The sequence below is a fragment of the Ahaetulla prasina genome, chromosome 12 (assembly GCF_028640845.1).
Source record: "Ahaetulla prasina isolate Xishuangbanna chromosome 12, ASM2864084v1, whole genome shotgun sequence".
Taxonomy (NCBI): Eukaryota; Metazoa; Chordata; class Lepidosauria; order Squamata; family Colubridae; genus Ahaetulla; species Ahaetulla prasina.
The window spans coordinates 2,070,563-2,093,345 of NC_080550.1; the positions used below are offsets into that span (position 1 = coordinate 2,070,563).

Consider the following 22,783-nt stretch of genomic DNA (forward strand, 5'->3'; position numbering starts at 1 on the left):
CCAGTGGAGGGTTGTCCAGCCTTGTCGACTTTTAAGACTCGTGGACTTCAACTGCCAGAATTCCCCAGCCAGCATAGCAATCAGTCCACAAGTCTTAAGAGTTGACAAAGTTGGACACACCTTTGGACTAGCACATTAGTGGGGACCAGGTTGAGGGAATGTCTAGGGATTTCCATTCGCTAGGGTGGAACAGTTCCTGCTGAACTGGAACTGCAAGCTGTTCTCCCCGCTGCTGACTTGACCTAACCCCGCCTGTTTCTGAAGATCTCCCAGCTGGGTCTCCTTTGATTCTCTTTTCAGAGCAGTACAAGCTGCTAAGTGACCACATTGACCAAATGGCTGCTGAATAGGTCCACAGCCTGCCAGGACCAAGATGGAGAGGAGAGGCCGGCAGAGGCAAAAGGCTGTGAAACCCATTTCGGGGATCGTCTTGAGACTTCAGATGGGCTTTTAAATCAACAGACACCCCCCCCACAGACTCTGCAATACTCCTGCATGATTGCTATTAAACCGTGTCGTGCTGTGCTAAGCAGCCCGTAGACGTAGAGCTTCTCCATCTAAAGACGCCCGTCTCCTTCTGCAGCCTCAAGGACACCCAACCGCTTCCATAGACTTTGGGCATGAAAGCCCTGGCTTTGGCCCCCCATCTGGGGAGATCCCTCCATGCAAGGCAAGGAGAGTCATTGGGGACAGCAGGGCCTTTTGAGAAGGACCGGAAAAATCCTCCACGCATCATTATCACCAGACTATTTTAAGCAGCCAGAATTTTTTTTTCCCCAACAGCTGTGAAATGTAAAATAGGACGTGTGTACGAGTTGCGATGGAACGAACAGGCAGATAAGAGCATTTAGTTTTTCTACAGAGCTGGTCATTCTGGAGAAAAGTATTTGTAGATGCAGAAGGCCTGGTTCAATTCATCCTGTTGGGCAGAGAAAGAGATTTAGGTAGGCAGAAGCTGAGCTTTGCTGTGCAAGCCAACCGGGCCCAGATTCCTGGTTTCCTGGAGCAGTTCTGGGACCCCTTGTGTGGTTTCAATGCAATATGTTCTGATAAAACCAGGAGGTTGATCTAACTCTGGAGCTTTAAACAAGAACAAATGCACCAGGATGGCTGATGTGGTTGGTCAACTGGTTGACCAAGATTGATTGATCCCCATCTCTCTGGTTTGTCAGCTTCATGGTCTGTCTGGTTGGTCCACCTGAAGTAGGTGGAGGGTTGTCTGTGAGGTGCTGCCGTATTTCCACCATTCATGAACGCGAAGGCTTAACAGGGCAGCAACGAGCCATCTTGGGGAGCAACCAAAATATTCTTCACATCCTCCCATTTGGAGAAGTCTCCTCAGAGCTGCTTCTCACGCCTTTGATGATCAACCTCTGGTCTCGTGTCTGGTGTGCATGTATGTTTCTAAGGACAGGTTGATGTTGGGTATGTAGGGGAGTGTTTTCCATTCTCTTTGTGTGGGTGGATGGATGTTGGTTTCTCATTCTTTGGGAAAAGACACAGCTGCTAGTGAGTGACCTGTAGGTTGATTTACCGAATCAACAAGAAAATCCATTTCTCCCTCCCTCCCTCCCTCCCTCCCTCTGTATGTGTGTACATACATGTGCCTGTTATTCAGGAATGACAATGAGCCTTCATCTTAAATCTTACAATAACCCGCAAAAGTTGGACCCCTTCAGTTCCCTTGTCCACCAGGAGAGGGCGCCAAAAGAATAGGTTTTGACATGCTTCCGCCTTTGGCCTTGAAGGAAGGAATCTTTGCTTAGATGTTGGTTGTCTGTGTTGAATCTGCCCTAGAGCTTAAGTTGGGACTGGCGGTGACTTCTATTGGTAGAATTTTTGGATGCTCCCCTTGTGACACCCTCTTATATTTCTATTTGTTAACCAGATCTTTTTCTGGTGGTTTCCAAAACAAGCAGCTTGTTCTTTGCCAGTCGTAGCTTCTGTTTATGGTTTTGTTCCAATCCCCGTTGAAAACCAAAAGGTTTGGAGCTCAGATAGGCATCTGCAGGAGGTCCAGCACATCAGCATTCCGCACGGCTGGCTTTTACTGTTCCTAATCCTGCAGAAAAAGCCCAAACCTCCACATCTGGAGAGAGGCCTCTGCTAAATTCTTCTAGCTCAGCTTTAGGGAAAACATCCAATTCTCCCAGCAGGCTTGCATCAGCTTAACACCCAGCAGGAAAAAAACACATCGAGGGATGCACCAACAATTGAGGATTGCAAAGGTGGGCAAAACGGCATCAAAACTCAGCTCCCACTTGTAGACAATTGAAAGCATGGAGTAGGAATTAAAGCCAGCTTTGTGTAAATTTCTCCTGGGTTCCTGCAAACCACAGCAATCCAGGACGTGGTCACGGACCCTACCGTTCTGTGAAGGCAGTAGGAGTCCCTGTTCCTCTGCCACATATCGTTCCGTCTCCTTTTATACCTTAATCTTTCCGGGTCTCTCGTAAATTGTGCTCATGTGAATTTGTTTTTTTCTTCTCCATTCTCCATTGTTAAATCTTGAAGATTTTTCTCTTTAAGGTGGGGGATGGCTGGAGAGCAGCACTGAATCGAACATGAGCAAGGAGGCTAGCCTACGATTCAAGGAATGCAAAGACTTAAATCCAGATGTTTGCGTGCATTTCTGAGGTCTGCTTTAGAGGCTCGGGGAGGTAATTGCAGTGAAGAGTTTAAGCGACTTCTTAGAATGAAGAGGGACATGGGTCTGCAACAGATCCTGGATTTTTTGTCTGGGAGGGTGTTGCTAAATATGTAACTTTAGGACCATCCTTCTCTTGTTTACCCTTTTAAAAAGCAAAAACCCAGAACTGCATATCGTACGATTGTAAACCTGAGTGTCCCAGCGTGGCATTTCCATCTTGTGAGTTTCGCTGAAGTTTTAAAACTGCTGTATTTGGTTGTGTAATATATATATACATATACATATATATATATATATAATGTTCTGATGCACATTGGGTGCAGTTGTGTATCAAGAGTGCGACTTCATGTCCTATGTGGACTATTGTTGTTTTTAACTTATGTACTGAAAACATTTCAAGTTCTGGTTACGACAGGATCAGGGGAAATAAAATAAAGTTTCAATAAATAAATGAAACGACATCTTCACTCTTTCTCCCCTGCCCAAGTTATGTTTATTCCAGATCCCGTCTTCTGTGCTATTCCCTCTCTTTTTTTAAATAAACGAAATGCAAGTAATCCTTGACTTATAACCATTCGTTTAGCCATCGTTCAAAGTTACAACGGGCACTGAAAAAGGGGATTTTTGAAAAGGTCCTAGCACTTACGAGAAAGAACAATAGAAAAAGAAAAGAAAAATGTAAAAAAAAAAAAAAGAGGCTTGTGATCTTTACAGTAGTTATAAACGCCTTTGGATTTTATCCACTTTCTCTGAGGTTACACCCTCGTTGCCTTCTTTGCATAATCTGTTCTTTCTTATTGCCAATCGACTTCATAAATCACAGGTCTTCCCTTGCTTTTCCCGTGTGGTCTTGGCACTGGGGTTGAATCACAGAAAGTGCTCGTCTACCGGGATTCCTTAGTCTTGTGCCAAGATCGCCCCGTGCCTTGTCTCCGTGGCCGAGTCTGGCCACAGTTGATGACCACCAGTTAAAGCGGCAGGTGAGTCAAAGCTAGACACACCGCTTCAGCTCCTAAGAAGCCACACCTGTGTTTGGTTACTACGGATACACCTGGATCGACACAAAAGCAGGTTCTGTGCCTTGCGGAGGCGCTCCTGATCTTCTTGCCCCACAGAGGATCAATCTGTGGGGAGTGGAGTGCCCCAAACCCCATTGCAAGCTTCCTTCAAAATGCCAATTTTGAAAAGCTCCGTCTTCTTTCTTCTGCTGTTTCTTAATCCCCTGCAGGGCTCCACGCTGGACCTAAGGAACGGGCCTGCCGCCTCCGGCCTTCCAGGAAAATGTGCGGCCGACAAATTCTTCAATCTTGAGACTGGCCAGTGCAGCTCCTGTGCCCCAGAACTGATCCGGAGTCCTGAGGGTGAGTGGGGAATAGACGGGAGGGATGGGACAGGGAAAGCGGGAATGGATATCCAACAGCAAAACTGCAATTTAGGAACCATCTGGGGGAAAAGAATTGGCCCTTGGAAAAATTCCACCCACTTCCCTTTTGTGAAGAAGCGGCAGGAACCAGAAGCCTTAATGAGTTATTAGCCGCTGTGTTTACAGCTAGCAAAGTGCCAGCTTGGCAGAAAGGAAGCGCATTGGTGCATCCCGAGGGTGCCCTTGGGGCCGTGCAGTGAGCATGAAATTATGTGCCACGGCTAATTGCAGACTTGCGGGGGGGGGGAGCTTTTGATTTGTGGCAGGATCCTGCTGCAATCTCATTCTTGCTTGCCTCCCCTTTCCTGCTACTTCGCCTATGTAAAAACATTCACTCAATAATAAGAGATGCGCTTAGCTGTTCCTGTAGCCTAAGCCTGAAAGGGGTTTATTCTATATATTCTGCAAGGGTACAAGTAGTTTTTGTTTAGCGACAAGAATCGGGAAAGGCAATGCCGTCGCTAAGAAAAGTGGTCGTAATCCTGTGACACTGATTCTGCTTTCCTTTCTTCCCGCTTGGAATGCTAACTTGGCTGCTGGGACGATTCACATGAAGGGAGTTAATGTTTGCATTTGCATTCATTGGAGAGAAAGGGATTACAAGAGAATAAGCAGGCACAGTGGGGGGAATATCCATTGAAAGAATGCATGTCAAGGTTCCAGAAAAACCTCTTCTGCATAAAAAAAACTCAGAAGCCATTGTCTTTCAGAGTTCTTTACTAGCATGAGGAAACTGGCACACGATGAGTGAAATTCCAAAACTGAACTTCCAGATTCTTTTCCCAATTATACAAACCCCAAGAGTCCCACCCCCCTAACCCCTTTGCTGGTCACATGGTCCCACATTCTCCCAGTTCATTCGAATATCTTCTCGCCACTCTTCCTGCAGATGTGAACACCATCCGACCTTGACCGCTTGAAGAATGTTACCATACCCCTCAACCCCACCTTCTTCCCCTCAGGGGAGAAATGTGGCAGCGTCTGGAACCCTAAAGTCTAGTATGGTTTCCAGGCCTGACAATGCACTTGTGCCAGCAGCTGGTGCATTACAGATGTGCTCTACAGTGGTGTTCTTCAGCTAACTTGAAGATGTGAGGACTAGCTCCCGGAATTCCTGATTTCTTTGAAAGGCTAAAGTTCACCTACTCACAGCAGAATTGGCTGCCAATTTATCCATTAATGTTTTCAGTGAACTCCTGAAACCTCTACAGTGAGTGAGTAGCTTCTAGAAGCCCTGTCTTGACTCAGTTTTCCTCCTTCTAGGTTTGAGCTGTGTTTGCAAGCCTGGATCAAAAGAGTCAACTGGGGAACCCCATCGTCTTCCATGCCCAGACTGTGTAAGAACTTATCTTTTTGGCTCTTTCTCGGGGATGCAGGCAGAAGCATTAAAAAATTGACATGATCTTTCTCTCCCCATATCTACAGAGCAGCGTTCCCACTGGGACCCTCTGGGAATCTGAGTTTCTTGATGGGAGCTTCGTAGCATGTGAGGTGGGTAGATTTCTGCTATATCTCCTTGCTATACCAAATAGAGATTTGATGGCTTTGACTTAATCTTTTTATTTATAAAGAATTTTCCCACAAGTTAAAAAAGGAAAGAAAAATGTGCAAAAACAACAACTAAAATGAATAAATATATGAATGACTTTTTCTTTTTACATGTCAACTCTAGTTGTGGCATGCAGAACCTGGTAGATAGAATAGAATAGAATAGAATAGAATAGAATAGAATAGAATAACAGAGTTGGAAGGGACCCTGGAGGTCTTCTAGTCCAACCCCCTGCTTAGGCAGGAAACCCTACATCACTTCAGACAAATGGTTATCCAACATCTTCTTAAAAAATTTCCAGTGTTGGAGCATTTACGACTTCTGCAGGCAAGTTGTTCCACTTATCGATTGTTCTGTCAGGAAATTCCTCCTTAGTTCTAAGTTGCTTCTCTCCTTGATTAGTTTCCACCCATTGCTTCTTGTCCTGCCTTCAGGTACTTTGGAGAATAGCTTGACTCCCTCTTCTTTGTGGCAACCCCTGAGATATTGGAAGACTGCTATCATGTCTCCCCTGGTCCTTCTTTTCATTCAACTAGACCTACCCAGTTCCTGCAACCGTTCTTCATATGTTTTAGCCTCCAGTCCCCTAATCATCTTTGTTGTTCTCCTCTGCACTCTTTCTAGAGTCTCAGTGTCTTTTTTACATCGTGGTGACCAAAACTGAATGCCGTATTCCAAGTGTGGCCTTACCAAGGCAGTATAAAGTGGTATTAACACTTCACGTGATGTTGATTTATGCATACGAAGATAGCTTCGTGTGACAATATGCAACCCCCTTACTGACTGTTTTCTTTCTTTTTAATGGTTGCAACCTTGATGTGGGGTCCGGGACCCAGTAGAGGGAAGCTAGTAACTTATGAAAGGGTTTAATTTTACAAAGAGTCCTGCCAAAATGGTCTGAAGTCCCACCTATTGTACCTGCTGTCCAGGCCCCAGTTTCCTGCATTCCATGTTTTCTTTTATTCTCCTTAGAACACCTGCAATACAACGGCTTGTCAAATGCTCACCAACATGGTCATCCTCAGAGCCTTCTCTTTACAAACCAGGCCTTATGATCTTTACATCAAGGCCAAGTAAGTAACTCCAGCTCTGGCTTTCCAGCACCAGTGGCGGCATCTCATGTCGTGTCCCACTCCTCCGCTGACGGCCGGGTCAGGGAAATCCGAATCAGGCTTGACTCTGCAGCTCTGCCAAAGTCCTAGCAGAGTCCTCAGGGCAGGCAGGAGACCAGAAAGTGACTTCAGCAAGATATGTTTAGACTTTGCCTGACTCAGAGAATGCCAGAAAGCAGGTCCTTTATATAGGCCATGGGGTGTGGCTCCATGACTCAGCACTTATCCAGGCCTGCCCCTCCCTTCCTTCTGTTGCCTCCGTCTATCAAGTCTTCTGACGCGAGGGTCACTCCAGTCTGCAGCTGTTGGCAATTGACCTCCCTCAGGCTCACATGCTGTGGAGGAGGAAGAGGGGTCTAGTTGCTCTGTTTGCCTGGGCATGGAGCCAGAGCTGGGGGCTGGAGATACTTCCTCCTCTTCAGCCTGTCTGGGCATGGAGCCAGAGCTGGGGCCAGGAGGCATACTAGGACATTCCTCCGTGTTCGGAAGCAGATAAGAAGGCCCCGGCTGTGGTGAGATCGGACAAGACACAACATCTCAGGGAGACGTTGATGTCCTATACATCATGTGAATGACACCAATGACGTATCTCTGGTGCACTGACTTTGTAACGTCTCTCTGGATTGTCGCTGACCCCTGTCTATTCAGAAGGTCCACTGGGCTTTGTGGGACCTTTGTTTCCTGCAGGAGTTCCTGCCATCTTCTGCAAAGCATGAGTGGATTTTTTTTTTTCAGGAGCCAAGGTCTCCCAAAGCTTTGGTACGGTAGCAACACCAGACCTTTTCCTTCCGTGGCTTTTGGGAAGCATTCAAAGGCAAGTTGAAGCAGATCCAGACAAACTGTGCATGTGTCCTGTTTCCTCCATAGACCTTTGGACTAATTTGGTGAGCCAGGGAGAACTTCTTAAAATGCCTGACCTAGTGACCACTGAATTTGTTTTTCTTTTCTGCAGATGGACTTCAAGGTCATTCAGTACGATGCCTGGGGAAGGTTCCTGGGTTGGCAGGATGTAAATGGAGCAACACTTCAGGTAAACGAATTACTTTCATCTTTAAATGTAGTCCACTTCTCACAATGCTCAATGAAATCATAGACTAAGATTATTTCCTTCCTTCCTTCCTTCCTTCCTTCCTCCCTCCCTCCCTCCCTCCCTTCCTCCCTCCCTCCCTCCCTCCCTTCCTTCCACAAATCCATTTAAAAAACAGCTGTGTCCTTTTTTCTGTTTGGTCCATTTAGCTCTGTCCAAACAGCCAGAAGATTCTGGATGCTGCTTTCACTATGGGAACCACCTACCGACAATCTGTAAGCGATGCCTCTCCTTCAACTTAAGCTTTGGAATTGGTTCTTGGTGGATGGGATCCTGTTTTGGAATTTGGGGAGAAGGCGGTATTAGGATCTAGGGAGACAGGTTATCCCTCAGACTGAAATTCACTTGATTTATTCTTGTGGGGCCTTTCCCAACTTGGAGGCCATCAGAGATGTGGGTCCGTCTACTTATTCCAGCAGATCTGAAGTATATCAAGTGTTTCCATGGGTCATCTATCACAACAGGTTGCAGTTGCAACCCATTGTGAATCTGGGGGCTTCTTTATAAATGATTAACTGAATGTGTCTGTTGTGACCCAAGCCCAAGTAGGTAGTAGGAAACTCAGTGTAAAAACAAACAAATTTTATTAAACAGCTGAGAATTACTTCATTCTCAGCGCAGTCCAACTAAATTAAAGCAAATTCCTTCCAACCCAAATTCCTCAATCCTATCACCAACCTTAGTCCAATTAGGCAAACTGTCAAAGGCCTTTCTTGGCAAACGTTCAGAAGTCACCAATACAAAACAAAAGCTACAAGACAAAGCTATCAGTGTTGTTTTCCGGCAAAGAGTCCAAATGCCGTTGGTCTTTTAAGCCTTATGGAGGGGCCAATCCTTTCTTGGCCCTACTCCCGAGTCGTCCTCTTTGCTTGAGCTGCTCTTGCCTTCTGGCAGCTCTTCTCATGCATGCATTAGGAACAGGCTCCTCCTGTTCCTTCGCCTCACTACTGTCAGCCTCAGGAGGCTCCACACCTCACTCCCCAGTGGCCCTGGCCCCACCTCTGCCTCCGACGCAGAGCTCTCATCTGGGGCTTCCCCAGCCTCCAGGACTGGCCCACGCTCTTCCCTAGCCTCATCGCTGTCCGACTCCATTGCCAGTTCCGCAGGCTGCTGGCAGACCACAACACTGTCAGTCTCAGATGTTTCTTAGATGGGCCCAGCAAAAACAATTGCATGGTATCCCCCTGTTTTTAGTGCATGCTTGAAGTCTCTGCCCTGCTGCAAAGGACTCCAGAACCCATTTTCTATGAGATGTTTCTGCAGTTTGAAGATGAGAAGGGGGACACCCAACTCTGGCCCATTCCTATAAGCAATCCCACAATAGTAACTAACGATCAAGGTAAAGCAATCCTTTGCGGTGTTCTGGGTTTAGATGAGAGGCATTGTCATTAAAACCTAAATTATTCTTAAGGCATTTGCTGGAACCCTTCCCGTCACCCTCCATTTCTGGAAAGTTGGCTTCCTTCATGAATCTCTTCTTTCTCTTTTCTTCTTCTATGAAGGCTGCAAAGTTTCCCTTCTCAGCCTTTCCTCACAACCTGTAGAAATGCAGATGCAGATGTGTTTGCAACAAGCTTGGTCCTTCAATGCCATGTCTGAATGTGCCTTGGAGGTTCGCAGGTTCAGTTTTGCAGTTTCATTTTAGCCCCTGCAAAACAGCTTGACCCCTTCTGACTTTACCGATATTAAACAACAACTCTGGAGCTGTTCTGCTTGGCTTTGTACATTGTGTTGAAAGAACAACTCCAGAACTTTTGCTAAAACCTTTCTCCCTACATCTCATTTTGATATTTAGCCCCCCCATTGAATCAAGCACTCCGGAGGTTCTTTCTTGTTGATGGGCTTTCAGACAGAAAAGGGAATTTGTCAAATGCTCCAGTGTCTGTTACCTTCGCAAAGGAATTGCTTCTCAGGTAAAAAAATAGCATTTTCCAAAGGCCTGATTAAGGGTGGAGGTTGTTGCCTAGGGGCTGGTAGAATATCGCCCATCATAGTTTTAGAAAGAGGAAAATATGCAGAGAAGAATCAGCAAAATGGAAGGAAAATCTGAGGAGGAACAGTTGAAGGTGTCAGGTAAGTTTAGCTTGGAGAAGAGAAGATGGTAGAGAGACGTGATGACCATCTTCAAGCATCTGAAGGACTTTTGTGGAGAAGACAAGCTCAAATTGTTCCAGAAGGCAGAACCAAAAGCAATGACTCAAATCACAAGGAAGCAGATTGTGATCGGACGTTGGGAAGAATTTCCTAAATAATTACTAGAGGTAGTTAAAGAGAGGCTGGAGGACACCTCTTGTGAATAGAAATAGAATTGAATAGAATTTTTTATTGGCCAGGTGTGATTGGATACACAAGGAATTTGTCTTGGTGCAAATGCTCTCAGTGTACATAAAAGAAAAGATACCTTCATCAAGGTACAACACTTACAGCACTTAATGATAGTCGTAGGGTACAAATTTAACACTTATTTTATTTTTTATTTATTTTTATTTTATTTGCATTTATATCCCGCCCTTCTCCGAAGACTCAGGGCGGCTTACACTATGTCAAGCAATAGTCTTCATCCATTTGTATATTATATACAAAGTCAACTTATTGCCCCCAACAATCTGGGTCCTCATTTTACCTACCTTATAAAGGATGGAAGGCTGAGTCAACCTTGGGCCTGGTGGGACTAGAACCTGCAGTAATTGCAGGCAGCTGCTGTTAATAACAGACTGTCTTAGCAGTCTGAGCCACACAGACCCCTTAATGATACAACACTTAATGATAGTCATAGGGTACAAATAAGCAATCAGGAAACAATATCAATATAAATTGTAAGGATACAAGCAACAAAGTTACAGTCATACAGTCGTAAGTGGGAGGAGATTGGTGATGGGAACGATGAGAAGATTAATAGTAGTGCAGACTTAGTGAATAGTTTGACAGTGTTGAGGGAATTATTTGTTTAGCAGAGTGATGGCATGCGGGGAAAAAAACTGTTCTTGTGTCTAGTTGTTCTGGTGTGCAGTGCTCTATAGCATCGTTTTGAGGGTAGAAGTTGAAACAGTTTATGTCCAGAGGGATCTGTAAATATTTTCACGGCCCTCTTCTTGATTCGTGCAGTATACAGGTCCTCAATGGAAGGCAGGTTGGTAGCAATTATTTTTTCTGCAGTTCTAATTATCCTCTGAAGTCTGTGTTTTTCTTGTTGGGTTGCAGAGCCAAACCAGACAGTTATGGAGGTGCAAATGACAGACTCAGTAATTCCTCTATAGAACTGAATCAGCAGCTCCTTGGGCAGTTTGAGCTTACTGAGTTGGCGCAGAAAGAACATTCTTTGTTGTCCTTTTTTGATGATTTTTTGATGTTAGCTGTCCATTTGAGATCTTGCGATATGGAAATGACGAAAATAAAAAAGAAGGGAGGAAGAACCACATGCCTAGTTGGTTAGGTGATCCTGACCTTACTCTAATTTCCTCTCAGCTATCCTTTTGCATGGCAGTGAATAGAAATGTCCATAGCATCTACCTAGTAGGCATGTCACTTTGCTGGTACCCCAAACACCTCTGTGTCAGGAGATGCCCAGATGTTTTCTCCTCCTGTTTTTCTCCAGCCCTCCTTCCCTCAAAACCAACCACCATTCTTCTTCCTGGCTTTTGCAGTGTCCACCTACCAACTGCTGCTCCTGTAGAAGACCCACCTTTCTTCTTGACGGTCAGATACGCGGCACACCGCATCCCAGGGGTTGCCCAGGTGAGTCCGTGTAGTGGGAACGGCCACTGACTTTACGTTCTGCAGATTCAGAAGCAGAGGTGGACATGGCTCCCATTTCGTGTTAGGGTGTGCGTGGATTTCTTATTCCCCTTCACCCTCGGCTTCCAGCTTTCCTTGCTCTTTAGCTTTGTGGACATCTCATTGTAGATATATCTGCTTTTGTTGCTTGGTTTTGCAGGTGTCATTTTCAGTCTCCTACAATCAGAGTCTTGGATCAGCTCAGCTAGCAACTGATGTAAGTAACCCCAGTGCAAGATTTTTGGACTGTCTGTTGAACATTTAAGGTTTTTGGTTTTTTTGACTGATTTTCCTGCACAGACAAATGGTGGGAAGAAAATAAAAGCTACAACCAGTTGACGTTTAGAGAGTAGAACCATCCTAAGGCTAAAACTGCTGGTATTATTAGATGCAATCAGTTTGAAAACAAACAGACTTTATTAGAACAGCTGAGAATGAGTTTAATTAGTCCAAACTAATTCAAAACAAATTCTTCATAACCCAATTCTTCAGTCTTATCACTAACCTTGGTCTAATTAGGCAAACTGCCAAAGGCTTTTCTTGGCAAAAGTTCAAAAGCAGAAGACGCCGACAAGAAATAAATGCAGCAAGACAAGGAACAAGGCTATCAATGTTGTTTTCCAACAAAGAGCCCAAGAACCATTGCTGGTCTTTTAAGCCTTATGGGAGGGGCCAATCATCTCTTGGCCCTACTCCTGAGTCGTCCTCTTTGCTTGAGCTGCTCTTGCCTTCTGGCAGCTCTTCTCATGCGTGCATTAGGAACAGGCTCCTCCTGTTCCTCTGCCTCACTACTGTCAGCCTCTGGAGACTCTGGAGTCCGCACATCACTCCCTGATGGCCCTGACCCCATCTCTGCTTCTGATGCAGAGCCCTTGTCTGGGCCTTCCCCAGTCTCCAGGACTGGCCCATGTTCTTCCTCAGCCTCACCGCTGTCCGACTCCTCTGCCATCTCTGCAGGCTGTTGGCGGACCACAACAACAAGGGTCTTCATTACAATAGGTCATGCTCTATGAAGAGCACTTATTCTTCTCACTAAGAGAATGGCCCCATCTCTTTAGAAAAGCAGCCCCACCAGGAAGATGCTTTCAACCCTTTCACCCATATCACATTTCCCTCACCCTGTAGGCTTTCTACAAAGGTTCTAGAATTCTTCTAGAATTCTGGAAATCTCAGTGAAGCTGTGTTATTTGTGGAATGCTGGGAGTTGAAGTCCACATATCTGGAAGTCCTCTGGCTTGAAGAAGGGCGATTGTGCTATTTACTCTTTTAATCCACTTGTTCCCAAAAGATGCTCTGGGAGGTTTTAGGGATAGTCTTACAGATCCAAAATAACTGTGGAAAGCATCTTAATTAATCCCCCTGCTGGGAATGACACACACATTGTCTCTGCCTAGATCTCCTTTGGAGTCCTGGGGTTTCTCGCTGTCCTCTATGCTTTGTTGGAAACCAGCAGCTGGGCCCGGCGATCCCGTCTGCAGAACATCGATTTCACGGTAAGGATGAAATTTGTCTTTTGATCTTGAATGTCTGGAAAATGGGTCACCTCTCAGAATTTGGGACTTCACTGGGGACACCCGTTGTTTTTGCTTAGACTTTGCCAGATATATTTTAAAAAAAAAAAAACAAGTGTTGCAAAATTCTTCACGCCGGCCCTCCCTGGATTCCGATTTTTATTCCTGTTAAATTTTTTATTTCATTCTCAGACCATATTGAAATTCTTTGCTTGCTTGATTGGATCTCTGGCAAATGTCTTTTTCATGGTCACTTTGGGAATTAGCGTTTACTGGCTGATCGTTTTCAAGGTAAGCAAGGATCCTTGGCGGTATGTGAGCAGGTGTGCCTGCATCCAGTGTTCCATTGGTTTATTTTTAATTACATTTGAGTGAGTGTTGCATTTATGGCATTGGTAAACAGATTGGGGCTTCCTTCTTAAAGAGGAAGAGAATTCTGCCAACAACAAGAATAATAATAATAATAAGGTTTGTGTTGAGGGATATAGAACCTCACAAGCAGAAAGATCTCATCTGTTTTGCCTTTGTTTTTAATAGGGTCAGCAGTTTTCTACAGTGGCAATTACACTCCCAGCTGCTGGTAGCCAAGCAGAAACCAACTTTATCATCTATGCGTTGTGTGCGCTGACTTTGAAGGTAAGGAGAGGTTGGAAAGAGCCTGCGTGAAAGACCCGGGGATTTGGGGGGCATTATGTCTTGGAGAATTTGCATTCTCTAGAGCAGTCTTCCTCAGCCATGGCAAGATGTGTGTGGACTTCAGCTCTCAGAATTCAACTCTCATGGCTGGCTGGGGGAATTCTGGGAGCTGAAGTCCACGCATCTTAAGCTTACCAAGGTTGAAAAACACTAGCCCAGAGTGCTTTTGAACAGGGGTGAAATTCTCCTGGTTCAGACCAGATCAGCCAATCGGGTAGCGATGGTGGCGGGTGATTCAGAGAAGTGGTAGCAAAAATCCTTGCCCACCCCCCACCCCGGTCCATGCCCAGCTGAGCCACGTGATCGTCAGAGCCTTTTTTTTTTTTTTTTTACTTTTAAAAGCATTTTTTTACAACCTATTCGGCCGAAGAGGTTATAAAAAAATGCTTTTAAAAGGTTAAAAAAAAAAGGGCTCTGATGATCTCAGCTGAGATGTGCAATGCTTTTAAAAGTAAAAGAAAAGATCGCACGCCACAGCTGGTCACACCCACACCCCGTGCGCTGTTCTACTTACTGCATGCCTCCTTCTGGCACGCACCTCACATTTGGTGCGTGGTACGCACTATGCATGTGTGCGCAACACGCAAGCACAGCCAACGAACTGACAGTAAACCGGTTCAGATCTCACCACTGCTTTTAAAGCTAGCTGGATGGAACTTGCCCACAAGAAAATTGGAGAGGAGAACATTGTGACTTTTGTCATGCAAATCTGTAATTCAGGATGGCTCCAGGCAGCCTTCATACTCAGATCAAAACTGAGTTGATATTTTTTTTTTGCCTTTTCCACCAAGCCATATTTTATAGCACGTTATCTGGAACTGCAGAGCCTGAGAATTGATAAATAAATGGAAAAAAAAAATCCCAATAATTTTGCAAGGTGAAAAAAAAATAGCATCTCGTACTAGAGAACCATTTCCATCGCAGCTTAATTCTTTGTGGCACTGTTGATTTTATTTGACCACCTTAACTTCTGCCAAGTCAAGTTTAATTCTTGATGGCCGCATGGCAGTTGTGTCATGTGGCTTTCTTGGCAACAATTGAAAGCAACCGACCATTGTCCTCTTCAAGGACAGAATCCTCTGCTACCTGGTGCCAGGATTGCTCATCCGTCGGGCCCATAATCTGACCCAAGGGGAAGTGGTTTAGTGCTCAAAAAAACCCCAGGCCCTTGTGCAAATTTCCACTGGCTTAGTCTTAGGCATTTGAGTTGAACATGAGCTCTGCTCCTCTTTGGAAAATACTCAGGGTGTAGGATTTGCAAATAGCTGTAGGAGAGGTCACGTTTTTAAGATAAGCTGGGGAATTCTAGGAGTTGAAGTCCATAGATCTTGAAGGGGCCATGGTTGGCAAATACTGCCTTACATGATCAAAAGACCAAATATGGAATAGATGAAGAATTTATATCTCCGTGTCCCAGAGACAAAATTCCCTGTGGATGCTTTTGTTCCAGAGCCTGGATCTCCTACACCTTCTGATCAGCCAGTTAATGGTCTCCATCTTCCTGATAGACTGGGAGAAGCCAAAGGAAAAACCAACAATGAAAGGTTATCATTTGTCATCGCTTTGGTTTATATCATGTTCATTGCACGCAGGGTCCAAAGAGAGTCTCATCTCCTCTTCCTCCTTTTGTGTCCTGGGTTGTGAACAAATCTCCAGCAGAAAGAGCTGTTTGCGTCACCTGAGGTTTCTCCAGCTGATGGGGCAAGAAGGTCTGACCCAGTGCGCTTGCTCTTAGTCTGAATAAAGGATGCTGCCAAAAATCCAAAGGCTTGGCTTGCTCCCAAACAAGGGCAGCGTTACATCACATAACTGTTAGTTATGGTATCGCTCATGTAATCAGCTACACTACTAGATCATCCCAAGGGCTGCTGGGAAACCAGCAGACGAGAAAGCAGTGGGCTTTAGGTTGAGAACATCAGCCGTGTCCTACTGGATTGGATCCTTGTCATCTGTTCTTCCAATAGCCAACCAATGGCCTATGGAAGCCCACTATGGATGGCCTCATTCCATGAAGGCTATAGCCATGGATCCCCAGGACTTCCACGAATTGCTCCAATCCTGTTTGGAAGCCAACCAAGCTGCACTGAATTATTTGCTGTTGGAGAGGCAGATGAGCGTACAGAAAAAATTCCAGGGGGTCTCCAGAGTGCCAAGCTCTGCAATTGGTCAAAAACACCTGGGAGGTGCGTGTGGAGTCCTCCAATAAAGCTCACAGTTTCTGTTTGCTTGCCTAAACCCTCCTTCTCCACCCCATCCCATTCCAGGAGGTCCAACCTCGTCAGTGAGTGCCTGGAGGACTTTTCTGATTGCTAACGAGTGGAATGAAATCCAGACACACCGGAAGGTGCATCCTTCGCTTCAGCTGTTTGCCGTTTTGTTGCTTTTGGAGGTCAGTGCAAGACACAGTAGGGCCAACTATGCCGAGCTCTGCTGATATCTACCTGCAGCCCTGAGAAAGATTCTGCAGGCCTGCAAACATCTCCTGGTCTGGAGAATTAGCCCAATGAGAGACAGGGAAAGAAACTTGGAATCTCATCTTGCTGGCAGAAGCTCCTGTTCTCACTGGTTCGTTCTGGTTGGTTTTCTTCTCCATCCTCTAAGGAAAAATCTGGCTGGACCAAACCAACAGCCTATTTCTCCTTCGTGTCCTGGTCCAATCCCCTTGGGAAGCCACCTAAGATCCCAGATTTCCTTTCCTAGCTCAACATTTTCAGCTCAAACTGTATAGCGGTGGACTATGAATCTCATGCGACAGTTAAGAAGGAGAGTACTTACCCAGAGTCACCCAGTGAACCATAGACGAAGAGAAGGTGTCCCCATGTGGAGATGACGTTGGCTTCTTTTCATCCACAGGTGGTGGGACTCAAAAACCTCGCATCAAGAGACCTGAATGTCAGTCTGCAGCCTGAACCAAATACTTACCAAGCTCCCTGGAGCCCAATTCTTCGTTTTGGGATTGCTGCTTCTATTTGGCTGATGGTGGCCATTGTGCAGGTTCTTCTCTTCTCTTCTCTTCTCTTCTCTTCTCTTCTCTTCTCTTCTCTTCTCTTCTCTTCTCTTCTCTTCTCTTCTCTTCTCCTCTCCTCTCCTCTCCTCTCCTCTCCTCTCCTCTCTCCTCTCCTCTCCTCTCCTCTCCTCTCCTCTCCTCTCCTCTCCTCTTCTCTCCTCTCCTCTCTTCTCTTCCTCTTCCACCTCCTCCTCCTCTTCTTCTTCCCCTTCTCTTCTCTGTTATCTTCTCCTCCTCTCCTCTCCTCTCCTCCCCTTCCCCCTCCACTCCTTGAGATTGAGCAAATAGAATATTTCCTAATCATCCTGTGGCAGAAAAAAAAATGCTCCATTCCATGTAAGATGATGCCTCCCCCCTTCAGAAGCCTTCTTTATCTTGCAAAATTTGTAAAGAAAGCGTTTGTATCGTCACAAGAAAATAAATAGCACCTAGGATGGAGGATGGAGGATAGATGATGGCCTAATCGTGCCCAATAGTTGGAAATGTTGACCCAAAAAAAGGGTCTTACTCTGCTTTCCTAAATTCTGTCTATTCGTTCCTTGATTCTCCTTTCATGCAGCATTTTCATGATGCAAAAGGTGTTCTTAGGTGGTATCTCAACATGCATTGACTGGATCAGTTGGAAGAAGCCAGCAGGGATTTTTGCAAGAAAGATCTCTGGATTCTTGCAGAAAGTTGATGTGTCTTGCAGCTCCTTAAGTATTCTTGGTTCTATTCCAGATGTTGGTGTCCGTTGGATTATATCAACGTTTTGTGGAGGACAAGATTCATCAGTTCATTGACCTTTGTTCCTTGAGCAACGTGAGTCACACCCATACACCAAAAGTCAACACCTCAGGTCAGATTGTGTGTTTCCCAACTTGGCCAATACCAGATGTGGGGCCCTAGATTCCAGGGCCTTTGCTGACAATCCTGGATGAGGCTATCTGAGGGAGAAACGAGATCCTGGATTCTTCTTTTCTGCGCTTCTCTTACCCACTCCTTCTTCTAGAGCTACCTACTTTTTTGCCTTTTCAGGTCAGATCTCAGCTCAGGCAAAGGCGTTGCGACCTGCTTCTTACATTTCCAAGGAAAGCGGGCAGTGATAATGTAGCGCAACTATTAATAATGCCGTGATAATGAGGGTGTGGGGAGTTCTAGCTGAAAAAGTCATTTCATAATTGGGGGTTCCACCCCCACCCCACCCCCCCAATGTATGCTGAGCGAGGCTAATTTGCCCTTCAGGATGTCTTCATTTGTTCATTAAGAAATCCTTTCGTTTTTAAAGCCCTTTGCAGCTGATTCGTGTCCGCTTTTAATTGCTTACCTGGGGTATTCTGATGAAAGTTTTAAGGCTTTGCTCTGAGCCATTTTGTAAAAAAACATTTGCATTGCTTTCTAGCCTGCTTTTTAAAAGGTATCCCAAGCCAACCTGTGGGTGGGGTGTGTGTGGAAATGTGTTAATTCTTAAAATAAGCCAGATGCGTTTGGAAGTGTCCTTATTTCCCCATAATAGGGACCTTTCGCTGTAATCCTTGCAGGTGTCAGTCTTCATCTTGACACACAGATGCTATGGATTCTACATTCACGGGCGAAGCATCCACGGACATGCAGATGTGAACTTGGACACAATGCTGTCTTATCTCAGGAAGGAGGAGGTAACTCTGGGCCCCTCTGGCCTTTGGTTCTCCATCTTTCTTCTAACAGCCCCTTGCAGGATTGTAGCATTGCTTTGGGCCCTTCTCAAGGTGAAAGTGGCTGGAGGTTAACCTGCAGCTTGGGCCTTCAGGTGAAGACAGGTCTTCATCTCCTTGCTTCCATTTTGTTTAGCCTTCTAACACATTTCCAAGTTGGCTGCCTGGATTGGGGAGTGGGGGAAGAGGGAAAGAGGGGATGGTTTTCTAAGAGAGGCAGGCGAGCAACCATCATCTCCTGGCCTTACTCCCGAGTCGTCCTTTTTTGCTTTAGCTGCTCTTGCCTTCTGGCAGCTCTTCGCATGCATGCAATAGGGACAGGCTCCTCCTGTTCCTCTGCCTCTCTGCTGTCCACCTCTGGAGGTTCCAGGGTCCATGCATTGCTCCCAGATGGCCCTGGCCCCATCTCTGTCTCTGATGCAGAGCCCTCGTCTGGGCCTTCCCCTGACTCCAGGACTGGTCCGTTGCTTTCCCCAGCCTGTTCACTGTCTGATTCCACAGGCTGCTGGCGGTCCACTTTCCTCCCTCTCCTCCAACCTTCCTTATGTGTCATCTCGTTCACTTATTCGAGCGCAAGATGCAGAATAACAGGTTTAAGTTAGAGGACAGCCGATGTGGGCTAAATATGGGGGGGGGGGAAATTGGTGTTAAAAACAGATGGACACCAAGACAAAAGACCCAAGAGGAACGGTCAACTTCTTTTCAGCGTGTGTGTCCAAACAAAGGCTAAACAGCCAGTTTTTACGGATACTTTAATCTGGATTCTTTCACCAAGCAAAAACATTCCAACTTAAGAGTCCCGTAATTTAAACCTGCGAAATTAACTAGGCAATTGGCAAACCCACAGAAATCTTTACTGTGTTTGTGTGTTTCCACTGGAACTTTTCCTGTTGGTTTTCTTCCCAGGACAACCTTTGCCCCCTGAGGGGCTTGGAGCCCAATTCTGAGGTGCAGACCTTCGAAGTGCTTCTCACTGACCGGACTCGGATGTTCTACGACAGAATCCTCCTCTCATTAATGGAGGTAGCAGACCTTGCAATATTTTCTTCTTTAATTGCTTTTTCAGAAACGCTGCACAAGCTTCCTTAAGAATGATTTACCTATCCTTCATGGCAGAGAGACTCGGTGATCCATCTCATAAAAGGCCCATTTCCTTATCTGCCGTCCTCCAGAGATGACGGGGCAGAAATTCCACATGCTTGATCTCATCCAAAAGGCCTAGACGTTCCCAATGAACGTCCTTCGAGTGCAGGAAAGCTCTCTTGAAACGCAAACGTTTTTCTCCTTGGCTAATCTGTGAGGGGAAGCTGTGGACGCAACTAACAAAACACTGAATTGCAATGTTGTGATATCACTTGCCTTTTGTTATGTCCATAGTGTCATACCTAAGAGGCAGACATAGAATAGAATTTTTATTGGCCAAGGGTGATTGGACACACAAGGAATTTGTCTTGGTGCATACGCTCTCAGAAAAGATACCTTCATCCAAAGGTACAACACTTAATGATTGTCATAGGGGCATGTGTTAGCAATAGCAATTCCCAACTAAACATAAAAACATTTAATACTGGATTTATTGTGCCAGGGGTTTTGTGCTCTAAGAGGACCTCTTGAAGCATTGGGTAGCTGACCCGTGGAAAAAGAGGCTCCTATAAATCTATCTAGCTCTTGGGTGCCAAAAAACCGTGTTGTTGTTTTTTATTTCTTAAAAGTGAACCTTGGTTGAACTTTCTGGGTTTAGCTCCTTCAAGGAACAGCGGCTGAGCGCAGCCAACCTGTTTTCTCACTCTCTACTTCACTTTTTAATTGAAAACTCCCTTTGGGGCTGGAGATGAGTTCTCAAGCGCAGGCAGGTGAAAATTGAACTGACATTTCTCCTGCCGAAGGGAAGATCCGAGGGAAATAAATCAATTTTTCACCTCCTTTTCACCAGTGCCTGCCAAGGGGCAGGCTTGAACTTTTAAAGTCCATGAATGTTCTCCTTGTAGCATCAGAGAGGACTCCATAGTCGCCCTGATCTTCACGAGCAGAGGATGAAAGGCTACCATACGCTGAATTGGTTCCTGGTTTCCTTCTTGGAACATGTGAGTCTTCACCCACATTCGCCTAAACTCATTCCAGGCCAGGTGGGTGTTTGTTCACTCCGTCGTTCTCTTGAGTTCAGCAGCTGGAAAAGAGCTTTAAAGATGGTTTGAGGAGAACATTGGGTCCAAGTCAATAGAGGCTAAAGGTGGTCAACGGGATTCTTAGGCGTGTGAGACATTGCGCGATCTTCCCCATGGCAGCCACTTGGAATTTTACTTCATTATCATTCTCTTTTCACCAAAGCTGTATTCTTTTTAAAAACTGTATTCTGGAGTTCATTTTATTAGATTAATTTGTCCAAGTTATCATAGCCCCCCACTCCAGAAGACTTAAACTCTTTTTGAAACATTTTTAGGCTCCTTGGGGAAGAAGAAAGGAATAATAATAATAATATTGACAAAAAAAATTGACACCACCAGTCAATTGCAAAAGGCATCTTGACTTGGAACATTACATCCATCGCGGGAGATCATATCTGCCAATCCCAGATCCTTGGGAAGGACTCAATGGGTGGATAAAACTGCCAAATCCAGTCTAAACATCTGGCTGGCTGTGCAGTGAAGCATAACAGAGCAGCTCTTATTATCTCTACTCTGAATAAGATGTCCTCTCTACAGAATCGTTTCCCTGTTATAATCGGTCCTTTCTCTCATTCTATCTCCATCCTTTAGAGGTATAAAGACATGGACTACATAACGAAGGATAAGTTTTTCTCAGAGAGGATCATGGACTTGGAGTTTCAAGAGCCAGGAGACCTCTCGATTCTCTATAATGGTATCCATCACGCTCTTTCCTATGGGGATCTAGATTGAAGAGCTGGCTAACATGATTCAGGCGGTAGATGGAGGGGAGGTTCAACCCTCAGAATTATCCTGCATGATGGTCTGAGCTTGGCTCTGGTGACTTTCTCCTTCAGATGATGGTGCATTGTTCAGCCGGACGCTCTTCTACGGCCATGAGCTGCTCCTCCTCCTCTTTGAAACTCTCCTGTTCTGCGCTGTGGATTTCGGGGCAGAGAATTTTGTGCTCTCAACAGTTGTTACCTTTGTTGTGCAGAAGGTAAACATTTCTAGAGAGAGAGGAAATAGCAGAAAAATGCCATTTCCCTTCGCTTTCTTAAAATTAGGCATGAGGAAGATGAAGTTTTGTTCCCCTAAAGTTTGCTTTTGATTGATCAGAAGATTGGCCGCCATGCCATGTGTGAGTGAGTGAGAACGCAACTCCTGGGAGTGTTAAAAGGGATGATGAGTAAGATGTGAGATTGAATCTGGCAACCTGGCTCGAAGTGTCATGTGTGAATTGAGGAAGCTGTGAGATGAGTTTGCGTCCAATCGGCATGCCTCTCGGCCAGCCACGCACGCTGACCCAGAGCTACCAACACCACCTTGATGGTGGCATTCAGTAAACGGGGCCAGCGGTCTAGCGAGGCGGTTCTCGTTGAGTTAATTTGCTTTTTCCTGGCCATTTTGGAGAGAGGGAAGATGAGGGTCAGCTGCACGGAGGACAAACGGAGGCCTGTCTGTTTTTCAGCTTGTGCAAATGGTGCGCGACACGCTCGGAAGGCGAAATCTAGCAGAGAAGACCTTGGTGGATAAACAGTTCCTGATCTAAGAGCCACCACCGAGTCCTTCCATGTGGGAAGAGGAGATCCTGCTGGCCGGACTGCCAATGCGCTTGGAAAGAATCCCAGCCTAGGAAGTTTCCTCTTTTAGGGAAGAAAATGTCCGAATGGTTCTTATTTCCAGGATTCTCACTCAAAGCATGTGAAAGAATGAGGATGGTGTGTGTGTGTGTGGCGGGGGAGTATTTTCCCAGGGAGCCACAAAGACCTGATGCCTCTGCTTGAAAGTTTGGATGGCCACGTGCTGCTGTTTGTAGGCTCAGCACATTCCCAGTAAAATTACAGAGAATCCTCGATTTACAACCATTTGTTTCCTGACGGTTCCAAGTTACAATAGCACTTTTTAAAAAAGTGATTTATGACTTCTACGATTTATGACTGAACTGCTGCTATGCTGGCTGGGGAATTCTGGGAATGGAAGTTCACAAGTCTTAAAAAGTCGCCAAGTCTGGAGACACCACCTCCCCCACTACGGTGGACTAGGAACCTGCACGCTTGCAAACCCTTATCTTAGGTGTATGGAAACCAGCTTTTGAAAGTGTGACCTCCGCGGACACTTCCCAAACGAAAATAAAAGGATGCACTTGAAAACAAA

The 22,783-nt window shown here is 45.6% G+C and overlaps 2 protein-coding genes across 5 annotated transcripts in view; both read left to right on the forward strand.

The window, feature by feature from the left end:
- Nucleotides 1-3,240, forward strand: part of KIAA0513 (KIAA0513 ortholog) — a 38,293-nt gene extending 35,053 nt beyond the window's left edge. For 2 of the 4 annotated variants that reach the window (XM_058155486.1, XM_058155482.1), the window contains exon 13: nt 301-3,239. In XM_058155486.1, the coding sequence (XP_058011469.1) occupies nt 301-350 (50 nt within the window). In that variant the 3' untranslated portion in view covers nt 351-3,239. Of the gene's footprint in view, nt 1-300 lie in introns of all 4 variants that reach the window. The other 2 variants (XM_058155483.1, XM_058155484.1) reach the window with 2 other exon arrangements.
- On the forward strand, nt 1,395-22,764 carry LOC131184273 (meckelin-like). The gene is made up of 26 exons (XM_058155394.1): nt 1,395-1,425; nt 3,524-3,630; nt 3,879-4,011; nt 5,337-5,410; nt 5,499-5,564; nt 6,595-6,695; nt 7,470-7,548; nt 7,687-7,764; nt 7,971-8,036; nt 9,016-9,160; nt 9,617-9,734; nt 11,466-11,556; nt 11,756-11,812; nt 12,990-13,088; nt 13,299-13,397; nt 13,644-13,742; nt 15,253-15,346; nt 16,067-16,191; nt 16,656-16,796; nt 17,530-17,610; nt 18,330-18,446; nt 19,389-19,505; nt 20,471-20,608; nt 21,239-21,341; nt 21,484-21,626; nt 22,098-22,764. Exons 1-26 carry the CDS (start codon nt 1,395-1,397, stop codon nt 22,176-22,178), a joined length of 2,583 nt encoding a protein of 860 aa, XP_058011377.1. The 3' UTR covers nt 22,179-22,764.
- The last annotated feature ends 19 nt before the right edge of the window (nt 22,765-22,783 follow it).